The sequence below is a fragment of the Pinus tabuliformis genome, chromosome 8 (assembly GCF_031772625.1).
Source record: "Pinus tabuliformis cultivar Carrire ecotype Pingquan chromosome 8, CPIR1, whole genome shotgun sequence".
Classification (NCBI taxonomy): domain Eukaryota; kingdom Viridiplantae; phylum Streptophyta; class Pinopsida; order Pinales; family Pinaceae; genus Pinus; species Pinus tabuliformis.
In genome coordinates this window covers 200354521-200370441 of record NC_142294.1, presented here as the reverse complement: position 1 = coordinate 200370441, position 15921 = coordinate 200354521, and the positions used below count along the sequence as shown (strand labels likewise).

At 40.3% G+C, this 15921-nt stretch overlaps 1 protein-coding gene across 1 annotated transcript; it reads right to left on the bottom strand.

Moving 5' to 3' along the window:
- Window positions 1-14863: 14863 nt before the first annotated feature.
- On the bottom strand, window positions 14864-15550 carry LOC149234822 (uncharacterized). Its single transcript, XM_089368388.1, has one exon. The coding sequence runs from the start codon at window positions 15548-15550 to the stop codon at window positions 14864-14866; it is 687 nt and encodes a 228-aa protein (XP_089224514.1).
- Between the last annotated feature and the right edge of the window lie 371 nt (window positions 15551-15921).

The following is a 15921-nucleotide window of genomic DNA, read 5'->3' as shown; positions in this document are numbered from 1 at the left end:
GTTTATTGATGGAAATATCCTATAATGTAATTTTCTTCTTTTTATCCCAGACCTTCAGGAATTTTTTCTGCACATTAATATTAATAGTGCCAGCAGATTCCATCCAAGGGTATCCCAAAACAACATCTACATTAGCCATATCTGAAGCATAAAAATCGAAATTCAATATATACTTGTCCATAACAATCTCCAAATCTTTATAAACTTGAACATTCTCATTATCAATGTGTGTGGTTTCAATGTGTTTTGCTGGAACTCGCATTTTTTTTGCCAAATTAATATTTATAAAAAAATTCTTGTAACTAGGATTTATAAACACAATGATCTTCTCCTTCTGAATATATCATTGAACCTATAATAAGGAGATACCAGTAGAAAATAATCCCATATGTTTCTTATTATCTTGTTTTCCAGCATGAGACTATTTTTCTAAAAGGGATTTTTCAAATTCTTCATCTGAAAGTTTGTACAACTTCTTGTTATCAAGTGATATCCACCATTTGACAGCCTTGTCTTTCAAACCAAGCCATACGAAACATCTCCAATCTTTCCCATATATGAACTTTTCCTTGCTTATGAATTTTTCAATAGTGGGGCCATCATCTTTTCATATAAAAACAAGATCCTTGCTAGAATCCATGAAGAGGGTTTCGAAAAAAAATCACTTACTTGGGCGAAAATTTAAAATGGCCATAGTTCAGTTAATATTGCTCAAAATCCTTATTATGACTTGTTTTCATAAATGGAATAGCCATTCTGCATATTCCCATGTGATAGAAATCCTGATCGAGACACTGGAATTTCATATTTGCGCTGCGACTGTCCTGTCCTGTCGTCACAAAAAATTCTGAAAAAAAAAAAAAAAAAAAAAAAAAAAACAAACAAACAAACAAACAAAAACGCTGATTTTAAATCAACGATATCTCCCTCATCCAGACTTCGATTCGACCGTTTTTTTAAGGTAATTTTTCAAGAGGATTTCAGATCTATAATTAGTTTCTCAAAATTCCCCACAAAAACGATCAAAATTAACTGGAGATCCGTCATCCACGAATTTTTGTCAAAAAATTGATGCAACACAACTGATTTTTAAATCAGCCATATTTCCCTCATCCGGACTCCGATTGGCCTGATTTCTTTTTGAAATTAGGTATTTTTTTGCAAAGAATCCAGATCTACAATTTGTTTTTGCAAATTCTGCACCAGAAGTTTCGGATTTGATATGTAAGCTCGTCGTCCCGAAAATTTTCTGCAAAAATAAAAAATAAAATAAAAAATCTTCGTTTTGCTAAGAAAATGCTCTGATGCCACTTGTAATAGATCTAACATGTAAATATATGAGAATAGAGATATACCCAATACTGTTGTTAAATCCAAGAGCCAATATAAGAGAAAAATATATAAACTTCATAACTTTATTAATATCAAACCCTTGAGGTACGATAACACCATACAATCACTCCTTAAGGAAGGAGAACACTCCACAAGCCATGTGCTTGCTAATACAATATTCCTTGACATCTCTCAATGGGGAGTCTCTAGCCTCTATATATGATTCATACGTACAATACCACAGGTCATTATGATGGTTCTCTCAATACCATATATCTAATACCACAATCTTACCTTATAACTATGGCCCTATCCCATTATTACATTATTCCCTTGAGTACCTCCCTATGTACCCCATACTATCCCCCCGGGTATACTACAGTTCAACATATTGTCTTCAAAAAATATAGCATTGACACTTCCAAGTTCATCCCAACATTGGGTGAACTTGGTCAAGTACTTCGGGATTGTGTCGCCCTTCTCCATCTTGATCTTTCTAAGCATGTCCTTCAGTGCCAACTTCTTGTGGTCACCATTGTTTTGGAACAGGCCTGTCAAGGCCTTCCACATTGCAAATGGAGTTTCCTTACCATGAAGGTTCGAGACAATATGGTCTCGAACTCCTTCTAGGATAATCCTTCTCACCTTTTCCACACACTTTCTCCACTCTCGCAGATCCTAAGCATCAACTGGATTAGGAATATCTTTGCCTATGAATTCCTTAATCTCGTTGTCTTCCAACACTGCCTCCATCCTTTCCTTCCAAGCAATATAGTTCGAACTACCCTCAAGGGCATATTTGAGTCTCAATCCGTAAAACGACATCTTGCTAGCTCTCAAGTATGATACTACAAATTTGATTTCTCCTGCATAATACTAATTTGTATTCTCCTCTTCTATAATGATTTCAAATTTGATACCATGTAAAAATTCTTAACAAAGCATTTCTCTTTATGTTTGCATTTTTCTCGGGTAATTGTTGCAAGGTGGCTGAAATTTCTCGGTTATTGGGGCAACTGCTACACGGCCAAAATTTTGGGGCAACTGGCTAATACAAGAAGATTGAAATTCTGAACTGCAAGATCAAGAGTGAAGTGTAGGATCAGATTGGGTGATTTGACTTGGAGGAGAAATCTAGGTTTGACCATATTTCTAGTCGTGTCTCAACACTAAACAAGAAGAATTTCTCTATTGGAAAAGGTTGTTAGGTTTTTCCTCATAGTGGATTTTCCCAAAGTAAATCTTGTCTTCTATTGTGTGATGTGATCCTTATTGTTCTATTGTTATTATGGTTGAATTTTTGAAGTATAATGCTTGAATAATATAATTAGAATAAGCTAAAAGAAGATCTACATCAAAAATAATTAATAATAAAAAAATCATAAATATTTTGTTAGCCCTAATTTTATTATAAAATCAATAGATGAAACTCCTTCTCCAACCAATCACTAAGATCATCTATCAAGTCTTGTGGTCACTCACTATTGTGAATGTCGAGGGGGAAACCTCCTTTACATTACACAAATGAACACTTCTTTGATGATATAAATGACAAGGCCTCCTTTCTATATATAGGAGTCTAAGGGGTCACAATATAGTCAAAGCCGACATAACAATAACAATGTAAGGGCACAACAATAACAATAGTGGGCTTCTATGGGGCACAATAATAACGGTATGGGGACCACATGGACACAACAATAACAATAAGGGGCTACAATGACAATAATAATAAGGCAATACACTAGTATTATAGGGACCTAACATGCCCCTCTCCTTCAAAAAAAGTGTTGTCCTAAACACTTGAATAGTCCTCGATGCTTTTATATAAAATTATCATCCTCCCATGTGGAGTCTTTAGCGAGTAATTTCTTCCATTTGATGAGATACTCTGAAATTGATCAATTTTGTAGTTGTCGAGTTCTTGTTTCTGTGACTGCTTTTGGTTCCAATATGATTTTTCCTTCCTCGTCAAGTTCTGGCAATATTGTTTGAACATGGAGCTTGTCACCTATAACCTTCCTTAAGCATGAAACATGGAAAATTGGGTGCACTCGGGAAGATGCAGGAAGTTCTAATTTGTATGCCATAACAATGTAAGGGCACAACAATAACAATAGTGGGCTTCTATGGGGCACAATAATAACAGTATGGGGACCACATGGGCACAACAATAACAATAAGGGGATACAATGACAATAATAATAAGGGAATACACTAGTATTATAGGGACTTAACATGCCCCTCTCCTTCAAAAAAGTGTTGTCCTAAACACTTGAGTATTTCTCGATGCTTCTGTATAAAATTCTCATCCTCCCATGTGGAATCTTCAACTGGTAAGTTCTTCCACTTGATGAGATGCTCTGAAATTGATCGATTTCTTAGCTACTGAGTTATTATTTCCGTGACTGCTTCAGGTTCCAATATGATTTTTCCTTCCTGTCAAGTTCTAGCATTGTTTGAACAGGGAGCTTATCACCTATAACCTTCTTTAAGCATGAAACATAGAAAATTGGGTGCACTCGGAAAGATGCAGGAAGTTCCAATTTGTATGTCATAGTAACAATATTTTGCAACACCTTGTATGGACCACAATACTTTGGTGATAATTTATTATCCTTCTTAGCTTACTTGAGGGACATTTGTTTGTATGGTCGTAGTTGTAGAAATACCTAGTGTTGTGGGGGAAAATGCCTATGCAGGACGATCCTATCCACCTAAGGTGTGACAGTGCCTTAGCAACAAGCAGAGACAGTTGTTCTAGTATTCTTCCTTTATGAATTAAGAATGAAGAGAGATGGATGGACTAATCGGTGTCTTCCGTTTGTCCCTCGATCCGGTTTCTCTTCTCTTTGAGAGTTCCCAGCTACTTGTCTTCTCGCTCGCCCAGCTTCAACAGGTCTCTGCAAGATCACAAGAAGAGAACACTACACAAAGACATAGATTCATATTCATAGCTAGTTCAGGATTAGAAATAAACTAAACATACTAATGCAATCATACATCAAAGATACATCAGTATATAGGAGAAACCAAGATAGCTTTATTGATGAATAACAAGGTTCAGGAAGAGATACAACCAAGAAGGCTCCAATCCAGCATCTCCTTCCCAGCAAATGGAATTCCTATCTTCACCTCCCTTCAAAGCATTAAGCACCCAATGATTCCAGTCTCAAACCAACATCAATTCTTTGCAATAACAAAATTCTAGCCCCTAGATCTCATGGAGGAGAGATCCATATATAGATGTTTGGAGAGAGGATGAGTCAGCTTGAGATCTGACTAGTGTCCTCTCCCTCTGTCAGTTCTTGATTCCACTTGGAGATTGGGAACCTCTTACTCATCACCAGTCGAATTCACTGAGGCAAATGTCATTGAGGAAGATTCTGGAAGCTTCCTGGGTCTTCACACCTCTTGGAATGAACTTGCCATTTGTCAATTCCCGCTCAGCGCACCCTGGTAGTGCTTCTACCTGCGTTGCAATGCAGGTAGCCAGTGTTGACTTTGCATTTCAGCGCAGACAGCTAGTGGAGCCACTAAATTGATCCTGAATTGACTTGTTTTTGAGCAGTTTCTGGTGGAGAACTTCTGTGAATTGTTGTGGTTTGTTAGCCTTGTTCCTCTAGGGGTAGGAACAACATGTTTAGGGACTTTGGATCCCTTAGATTATGGACATTTCATGCTCAATGCTGTAAGGCACAAAAATTTCTATAACAGTTGCCCCCTAAAGTATGAGGTCGTTTATCGGGTGAAATGCTTTATCAGGAGGATCCAAAGTTCATCCAATGCTGGGAGGAGACCTGTAATAAGATACAATACAATACATTATTTTTCATACTGCTTTCATGATCTAGCTGAGGCGGGCATTCCCATGCTCAGCTTTATAAATTCATTTTTCTGTACATAGAACAGACAATCGTCTGATGGTAGACTGATAATTTTGATGAAATTATCATCCTTTGGGTAGGATGATTATCTGTTGCAATGATGTACATGTCAATGTCTTTATCTTTCCTGAATATATATCGCAGCCCGGATGGATGAAACTAGATCCGGGGTCTTCAAACTCGTTCGATCTTCACTCTAAGTACAAGTCGATCCATGTGAGAAATGTTCTGAAGTCGAACATGGAAAGACATCGCTTGATTACCGGTCAATGAGGTAAACCGTTAACAAGCGCGAGAGGAATCACCGATAATGATAATGACCCTCAAGGTACTGCAGTACAATTCATGTGGTGTGAATAAAGGACTTGGCATCGAACACCACGCAAAATCTTTCGGTCGAAGGTCATTGATGTATACCTGTCGCCGGAAGTGAGAAACTTGCCATTGAGGCATGCAAGCTTCAAAGTACTGAAGGGGTTGTTCCTAGAACCACTTCTTGGATAATGAGCTGATGTCGACAAGAGGCGATCCATCAAAGGAGGGCCTTAATGAATCCCACATCAGTGACATGAAACGGAGCTAACAATTTTGATGGAGGTGAAAACGATCTGTGACATATGATTCAGGGTGGCGGTCATGAAAGGATGAAGGATAATGTACGGCAGTGGATGGGACACGGTTGACTTCTCTGAACGACTTCTCTTGAACATATGGCGACACTGATGCGATGGATCGGTAGCATTACCCCAAATATGGATGGTATGGCGAGACCATGGTGATGTGACCGGTGAATGAAACAACCCAACCCGAATGTGGTACGGAGGAAAAGTGTCATGTTCAAGAGCGACTTGCTACCATCAAAGTTTTCTTGAGTTTCTCCCAATTTTTCCCCAGTCATTGCTGACCAGTACCTCTTTATTTTTGTCAAGCTTGAGGAAGATAACATATGCTTGTTCTATAACTTTCCCTTCGGGCAAGCCCATCGCTATGTTTTAACGAGCCTAGCAATAGTGAAACTCGTTCTCGTCTAAAGACAAGTTTGTTGCTATTTAATGATTTTAACGAGTCTAACGACAAAGATAACTCGGTCCTTTTCATTTTTAGAGAGTCTGAAAAGGTACATAAATTTAACTCCAAAAGTCCTTTTTCGTCATCTAACCCCTTAAGTCTGAAAAAGTATAAAACAATACAGAAGGGATGAGTTTTCGATAGTTTTAACGAGCCGAACAAAACAAGCGCTCGATCTTTTTGTGCAATAATCCCTCAAGTCCAAAAAGATTAAAATCTAGAGGAGGGATAGCACTTCATGTCGCTTTAATGAGCTGGAAGGCCAAAACTCGGCAATCTTTTCATATTTTACGAGTCAGATGAAAAGAGCTTAAAGAAGACTCGTCTTTTGATGAACGAGTGATGAAATGGGTTAGCAGCTGATTCCAAGTAAGGCTTGGAATTTTCCAATCACGGCAGTGTCACAAGGATGGCTAAGTGAAATCACTCTTCGCAGTTGTTCCTCAAAATGGGTAAACAATCAAATGGAGGTGAACGATCGGCCAATGGAAAAGTGGAGGTGATGGTGCAAACACGACCAAGGCTTTAATGGCTGATAATTTTACATTCACAGTGGTTATTTACCGGGTAGTTCATTTTTTAACGAGCTTAAACGCGGGAAAACACTGCTCAATCTTATGTTTATTTTTTAACGAGCATGAACTATGTGCTAAAACTGCTCGGATCTTGCGTTTATTTTTTAACGAGAATGAACTGTGTGCTAAAACTGCTCGATTATCCCAGTCATATGATAAGAGTGTCTCATCAAGATTCTATTTTTTATGGAGCTTCATCTCACTAAGCTTTGCTCCGGATCCTTTCGTTATGCAAGTTCGGAAACGACTAATCCTACGAGTTTAAAGGGTTAGACCTACAGGTTTAAAGGGAGGACCTAAAAATTTTAAAAAATAAATAGCCGCCCCTTGCTTGCACTCCAAAAGGTTTGCATGCCCGCGGGCATAAAGTATGATTTCAAGGTTACCTGTACTTCATTTCCGTCAAAACATTTGTTTCACCGAGAGAGGCCTACCTCTTTCAGGTTACCCAAAGATTGTCTCGTTAATCTTTCAAACAAAACACTTCCTCGGCAATGTCTACCGAAATAGACAAAGGTGAGCGACGAAGCCCGCCAACTCACATAACTTTGACAAAAGAATCTTATTCTAGAATAACCCCTCTTCCTAGACGGACGGGGTACAGACTAGTCATATTCTCCCACGGAAACCTACTCTATACCCAAAGTTTCCCTGCCGAAGCAGACCAGGACGCATGCCCCCTAGGTTCCAGTCATATCCTCCCGGATTACTCGCGCTCATCAGGAGGACGGACCGTGGGTTGAGACACTTCTTGCGTGAAGAGACCATTTAGGGATGGTACATGACTATTTGCGATGCGTGATCCGGGAAATGAAAGTTGGTCCACAAGCTTGACCACTCTTCTTTCATGCGGAAAACACATTACTCTAAAGAGTGAGGAGACGATGGCTCCCATGCAATATATATAGTCTCGTCCAAGGAGTAGGTTATAATCCAAGGGTCCTTGAACGACCATCATGTTCATTTGAACGGTCTTCCCTTTCAATGTTATGGGCACATTGGGGAGGATCCCTAAAGGTCGACTGGTTCCTTTATCAAAGCCTGATAGATTTCTCATTTCAGGCAAAAGCGCTGGCGAACCAAGCGCTTTCCAAGCAATAGAGGAAAGGATACTCACAGATGCCCCCTCATCAATGATTGTGCCAGCCATTACCATCCTGTATATTTGAATGATAATTCTGAATGGTATGCTGGTTGGCAAGGGGGGTCTGCCTAGTTGGTTCCAGTCGAAGGACACAACCAGGTTGCTTGGTGGTGGGACCGAATAGACGGCCGGATATCGCTCTGACGAACTCCCTTCCTGCGATAAAGGAATGGGGGCATTGCCCCTGCATTCGTCAGAGTCTGTGTTGATGAAGAGAATATGGACGGTGTCGTCTTTATTCTCCTCTGTGATGGTATCATTCGAAGATAGAGCCTCTGAAGGCAAAACCGGGTCAACTGCCGCCTCAACCTTTTGACTTTCGTCAGGTATGGATTCAGACGGTTCATCTTCAATGATAGGTGCTTCGGCTGACCACCTGAGCGGGCCAGCCGGGTTCTCAACTAGTGAAGGACTTGGCAGGAGTTTTTGATATCCAGGAGGAAGTTGCGCTCGCAAAATCGGGCGATCTTCCAAAACTCTTTTAGCCTCATCTAAGATGGGACAACGGTGGATGGCATGGTCGCCTTCACACAGTTTGCAGGGAAATCTAGCTTTCCCTCTCTGTCCTGTGGCTTCACTTTCACTAGTTGACGGTGTGCTGTCAACATGGCTATCAGAGGTTGACGCCACCGAATTGTGCAAACGGGGAGACTAGTCCCTTAGTATCCGAGGGATGCAGGGACAATCTCTGTGGAAGTGGTCTCCCTTGCATATGACACATGGCGATTTAGGCCTAGTCAGTGTTGTGTGTGGATTTTTGTCAGACGACACTTGTTTGCCCCCAGTCGCCTTTGGCTCCTTCTTCTTCTTCTCTTTCTTCTTCTTTTCCTTTTTCTCCTTAGGAACTTGGTTTTTTGTTTTACCAGTTCCGTCAAGCGAAGAGGAAGGAGGAGAGGAAGAATTAGATGAGGTAGAAGGCTGGTGGGCAACTCTAGTCTGGTCTAACTGTTGACTCGACTGTTCAGGAATAGTGGTGTTCTGAATGACATTGGTTGAAAAGAGTCAGACCGACAGGCCAATTGTCAGTCCTGGAAGCAACAATGTGGCCATATGGGGCGCACCAACATCTCCCCAAGAGGAGAAGGGACTAGGATTTCCACCAAGGGGAATTCCTTGGTTGGTGGGCTCCATTTTTTCAACCTAAAGATCAACGTAGGAATAAAGGGTGATTGTTCCATTTAAAATAAACTTTTAACGACGCTTAGACACAACTTGATTTTTCAATTTTAAAGAGTCGAGAAAAAGCTAAAGATGACTCTAGTCTCCTTCGATGTTTTAACGAACCCGAAGTGACAAATGCTCGAATGGACTTTTTCCGTTATAGAGTCTGAAAAAAGCCAAAAGGAACTGCTCTGGAGTTCTAGGCAGAGGGTGTGCCAAACCTTTCGCAAAACCGCAGAATACTTTTTAGGGTACGGGCGGTCGATCTTCCTGAATGCTGTGTTAAGTGCATTGCGATCAGTAGGGCCGCCGACACGGCTTCCTATGGATAAAGGTTTTATGCCTATAGGGGTCTCCCAATATATACGCGACGGTACGTGGGAGCACAATCCGTACTGGCGCTATCGTCCCTCAGGAGGAATCACCCACCATCAACGAGATCGACAGTCACCAGGCTTTACGATGCCGGAACACGTCTCTAGCCTAGACCTCTATGTTGTGCGTTATGTTGCAAAGCGTTGTTAAGTTCATTCAATTTATTTTAAGTTGATCTTTTTAGAAGTTTGCCTTTCTGGATCACCACGAGATGTATGATACAATTCCTAAATGCAGTCTAAAGATGATAAGCAAGCTTTATATCTTTTCAACTTATGAAAATCCTAGCTACAAAGGGAAAAGAAAGACACCATCTTTTCTCAAAGAGCAATCAGCACACTCTAATGCACTTTTCCTAAATCAAGCATGCAAACTATCAAGATGCAAATGCACAATGCAGGTGTTTGTTTTCTGCTTTCTTAGTATTGATGCCTACAAAGAAAGCTTTTTGTACAACTTTGAATTTGCTTTTAAATGACAAATACAAACAAGTTTACTTTTTCAAAATCAGAAAGGGTAGAAGAGAATACAACACTTTACGACCTTCGAAATGAAGACTTGTTTCGACACTTAAAAGAGACAAACTCAAACCAAAAGCAAAAGTAAATGTATAATCAACTGTAAACAGCCAATGAACTCTCTCCTAAGATCACAATCAACAGATCTAAATCAAGGGCTACAGGATGATTATTTCACTCTTGCGAAGGAAAACTGTAAATGACGCCACAAACACATAAAAACACTCACAGTCTTTTTGTACAAAAGGAGGCGGAATTTAAGCAGAGAAAAGGAGTTATCAGACTGGTACCTATGCTGGTTACAGGCTGCAAAAATCAGAGATCAAAACAAGGCAAAACAAAGCAGAGAACCCCAGCTGCACAAGGCCTAACTGGATCAGCGCACCCTCAACACAGGGGTTTTGACATTCAGCGCAGGTAGCCTTCACGGGACCTGCGTTGAAATGCAGAACCTCTTCACAGGGTCTGCGCTGAAGGAGAAACGAGAGTTTCTCACTGGGTTCTGGGTCACAGTTTGCTGATTAATCAACGGTTTCAGGCCAAATAAAAGCAACAAGCAAGGTGTAATCAAAGGGATGCTTTGAGGGAGTACTAAGATCTATCACAAAGGATCATCAAATCATTTGTGAGTCCATTGTTCAGATCATAGACAAAAGCAGTTATTGGATCAAGGCAGCAGCTGTCTACTTTGCATCCGAGAATAGCAGATGCAGTTCGATTGTTGCTGTTGAGTCTATGAAACAAACAATGATAGAGACACAAATAAAATGACTAAACAGATCTCCCCAGCGGAGTCGCCAATTTGTTGTGGGGAAAAATGCCTATGCAGGACGATCCTATCCACCTAAGGTGTGACAGTGCCTTAGCAACAAACAGAGACAGCTATTCTAGTATTCTTCCTTTATGAATTAAGAATGAAGAGAGATGGATGGATTAACCGGTGTCTTCCGTTTGTCCCTCGATCCAGTTTCTCTTCTCTTTGAGAGTTCCCAGCTACTTGTCTTCTCGCTCGCCCAGCTTCAACAGGTCTCTGCAAGATCACAAGAAGAGAACACTACACAAAGACATAGATTCATATTCATAACTAGTTCGGGATTAGAAATAAACTAAACATACTAATGCAATCATACATCAAAGATACATCAGTATATAGGAGAAACCAAGATAGCTTTATTGATGAATATCAAGGTTCAGGAAGAGATACAACCAAGAAGGCTCCAATCCAGCATCTCCTTCCCAGCAAATGGAATTCCTATCTTCACCTCCCTTCAAAGCATTAAGCACCCAATGATTCCAGTCTCAAACAAACAGCAATTCTTTGCAATAACAAAATTCCAGCCCCTAGATCTCATGGAGGAGAGATCCATATATAGATGTTTGGAGAGAGGATGAGTCAGCTTGAGATCTGACTAGTGTCCTCTCCCTCTGTCAGTTCTTGATTCCACTTGGAGGTTCTTGCTTCCACTTGGAGATTGGGAACCTCTTACTCATCACCAGTCGAATTCACTGAGGCAAGTGTCATTGAGGAAGATTCTGGAAGCTTCCTGGGTCTTCACACCTCTTGGAATGAACTTGCCATTTGTCAATTCCCGCTCAGCGCACCCTGGTAGTGCTTCTACCTGCGTTGCAGTGCAGGTAGCCAGTGTTGACTTTGCATTTCAGCGCAGACAGCTAGTGGAGCCACTGAATTGATCCTGAATTGACTTGTTTTTGAGCAGTTTCTGGTGGAGAACTTCTGTGAATTGTTGTGGTTTGTTAGCCTTGTTCCTCTAGGGGTAGGAACAACATGTTTAGGGACTTTGGATCCCTTAGATTATGGACATTTCATGCTCAATGCTGTAAGGCACAAAAATGTCTATAACACCTAGTCACCTATATCAAAACTTCTTTTGTTGCGATGTTGATCTACCTTTTGTTTCATTCTATTATGCGCCAAAGTGAGGTTATCCTTTAAGAGTTGGAGAAATTTTTGTTGATGCTCAATGTTATCTTCCACTGCTTGAAACTTAGAATTTTCTCTTAAATATGATGTGATGGACGGTGGATGATATCTATAAAGTGCCATAAATGGAATCATTTTTGTTGCAGTATGGAAGGAAGTGTTATACCACCATTCAGCCAGAGGCAACCATTTGACCCATTGTGTCTGTTTATCAGATACAAAGCAACGAAGATGCCCTTCTAAACATTTGGTCACTATCTCAGTTTTCCCATCAGATTGAAGATGATAAGATGAGCTATGAGCTAACTGAATACCCAGACAAGAAAATAATTATGTCCAAAAATTTCTAGTGAAAATAGGATCTCTGTCGTTTACAATAATCTTTGGATTTCCATGTAGCTTTTGAATTGTCTCCATAAATGCAGTAGCAAGTGTACTCACTTTAAATGGATGAGATAATGCACAAAAGTGTGCATACTTGGTAAGTCTATGAACTACCACCATGATGACACTCTTTCCTTCGGACTTGGGTAAACCTATGATAAAATCCATTGAAACCTCCTCCCAATATTGACTTGGAATGGATAAAGGTTGTAATAGACATGGGGTCTTAATTGTCTCAACTTTATTTTGTTGGCAAACCAAACATTTCGCCACAAACTTTTGAATATCAAATTTAAGGCCATCCCAAAAAAATCCTTCTTAACCCTGTGGTAAGTTTTTAAAAATCCTGAATGCCCTCCTAAGGGAGAGGTGTGCAATTCCAGAAGAATCTTTTGTTTGAGATGGAAATTCTTACAGAAGTATAAGAGATCTTTGTACCATAATGAATCTGGATTTAAGACATCTGTGGTTTATATTTTTATATTTAGTTACCAGAAAATCCACAGTAAAAACCATTTTTCGTCAATGTTTCAAATCCCAACCGGGATCCATCATCAGGACCTTTTGAATGTTGATAGTAGAAGAGCTTAAATGAGTTATTTAAATAGTTATGAGGAGATAAGGATGAGATGAATGTCACCTTTTTCAAATAATATTAATTTTGATTAATCACTGATGAGTTAATTTATTAATTTAAATATTAATACAATAGTAGTAATATATCTATATATATATATATATATATATATATATATATATATATATATATATTCTTTTTTAACTAAAACGATTATGATTTTATTGATTTGAAAACCTTGGATCTAAGCCCAAGCTACTCTGGTTACATTATAATACATATTTCAGATTCCAGGTTGTTGTTCTCAAACAGCGTGGTATTCAGGGCATTTGAATAGTGCTTTCAGTGTTTACAATTAGCAATCCTTTCAGCAGGGAGCTGCCTTTGTTTGCAAGCTGGTCGGCTTCAGCATTTGACTTTCTGAGTATGTGGTAAAATTTACATGTATCAAAATCTAGAAGTACTCTCTTCAGCCTGTCCAGGATTTTATTGAGGCTGGCATTTCTAAATAAGCTTCCCATCTTCAGGCTCTTTATTATTAACTCTGAATCTCCAAAAACTTGAAGTTCTTTAACTCCTTTATCTCTTGCAATGTGGCAGGCTTTTAGCAACCCAAGTATCTCTGCTTGATTGTTAGATTTCTGGCCGAGTCCCCAGCTGAAGCAGTCTTTTGCTATCCCATCAATTGAGTATATGACCCCCCCTGCACCTGCATCACCGGGGTTCCCTTTGGATGCTCCGTCAAAGAAAATTGTAGTTAACTTTTGAGACCGCCACCACAGTTGGAATTTGTCATCTTCTTCTCTTATGCGCCATTCCTGATTTGCCTTTTGTGGAGAGAGGAGCTGCCTATGCGGCCTGGGCTCTAGCATGCCAATCCATCTTTTTTCTTCAGGCAAGAGCAATGGATCTTCTTTAACGTACTGTTGTTGAACTGCTTCTAGAAGGAATGATTTAGCTTTTGCTGCAACTTGCATTGGAGTGTGCTTCGTCTCTCTGAAGATCTGCTGATTTCTAGCAAGCCAGAGCTGCCAACACACGTACTTTGGGATTGTTGTCCATATTTTTTTCCAGATTGATTTAAGAGGGATGCTCTGAGGGTAGATATTGTTCCAAATGGCAAATAGATCTGCAACAGAGGATGGTGAAGGCATAGTAATCTGAAAATTATATAAAATGATACTCCATACCTCTTTTGCAAAATGGCACTCCAGAAAAAGATGTTGGGTTGTTTCGGCATGGCTGCTACATAGAATACATCTGTGAGGTCCAGCTATGTTCCTTTTTTCGAGGTTGTCTCCGGTCAAGACTTTATTATGGGCCAGAGTCCAGAAAAAGAAATTCACTTTTGGAAGGGCTAGAGGGTCCCAGACATTCTTCCAAAAGGCTGGGTTTTGACTACTATTTTTTGATTCTTGCAAAGCTCTATATCCTGCTGCTGTCGTGTACACTCCTGTCTGGCCCCAGCCCCATTTGTCTTTCATATTTCTGTTGGTGGGCGCTGCTTCCTCCAGCAAGTCTTCTAGCATAGTTTGTTGATGTATTAACCTCTCTGGGACTCCATGGAAATCCCATCCTATCCAGTCTCCACGTTGATCCCATTTTGACAGTTCAAATATGGTATTAACTCCTGCCTGCTTCAGCCAATCCCTGAGATCAGCTATGTCCTCCTTGTCCTTCAGAGGTTCTTTCCCCATAATTCTGTCATTCCACAGTTGGGTGCGCTTGCCATTGCCCGGAATCCTGTAAGCCTGTTTATTGAAAAACTTGCTACTCCTACAGCATAATTTCCACACCTGCGTGCTGTTAGCTGCATTTACATTCTGGAGATTGCTCAGGTCTTTGTTTGGTCTGTACTTGGAGTTAAGCAATACGCTGACCGGATGGGTAGGTTCATGGATCAATTTCCATAAAATTTTCCCCCCATTGCTAAATTAACAAGAGCTGGATCTCTTATTTGCAAGCCTCCATCTACTCTTGTTTTTTTAACCACTTCCCATTTCACCAAGTGATTTTTTTTTTCATTTCCCTTTCCTCCCTGCCACATGAAGTCTCTGAGCATTTTGGAAATTTGGTCCGAGACATTTCTTGGAGCTAAGAGGAACGCTTCCTGATAGATTGGTAGCACCGACAACACTTCTTTTATAAGGATTACTTTGCCTCCCTTCATCAGCCAGTGGCCTCCCCACGCTGCAATTTTGGCTTTAAATTTCGAAATTATTTCAGTCCACAACGTTCTTTTGTTTGCACCTGATATTATGGGAAGGCCCAGATACTTGAATCTATCCCAGTTTAATTGTCCTTTGAATCCAAGGAGAGAGGTAATGTCAGAGAGCTCCCTTTGATCAACATTCCAGCTATACACTTCAGTTTTGTTCTCATTAATTAATGCCCGAGAAGCTCTGCAATAATTATTCAGGATTGTTTTCATGGCTCTGGATATTCTTAAGGATGCTCCGCCTAATAGGAGTATATCGTCGGCAAACAGGGCGTGGTTCTGGGCTTCGGCTCCTTGGCTGGGATTGAGACCTGAGATACTGCCTGTTAATTTTTCCGCAGACAATTTACGGCTAAGCGCTTCCGCCATCAAGATGTACATGGATGGGGAGAGGGGGCACCCCTGTCTGATGCCCCTCTGGATTTGAAATAATTTCGTGGGGCGACCATTGACTAATGGGGCTATCCAGGGTTTGTCTATGCATGCTTTTATAAGGTTGAAAAATTGTTGCGAAAATCCAAATGAAAGCAGGACCTTGCAGAGGAATGAGCGATCCACTCTGTCGAAGGCGCTTGCCATATCGAGCTTGACCAACATGCCTTTTTCACCCCGCAGCTTGCTGGAATGGATGATCTCCTGTACCTGAATTACGTTAAAAAATAATGTTCCTGCCTTCAACAAATGTGCCTTGAGGGGGAGAGATCAGGTTTTTTAAGAGCGGCTTGATCTTGCAAGCAATC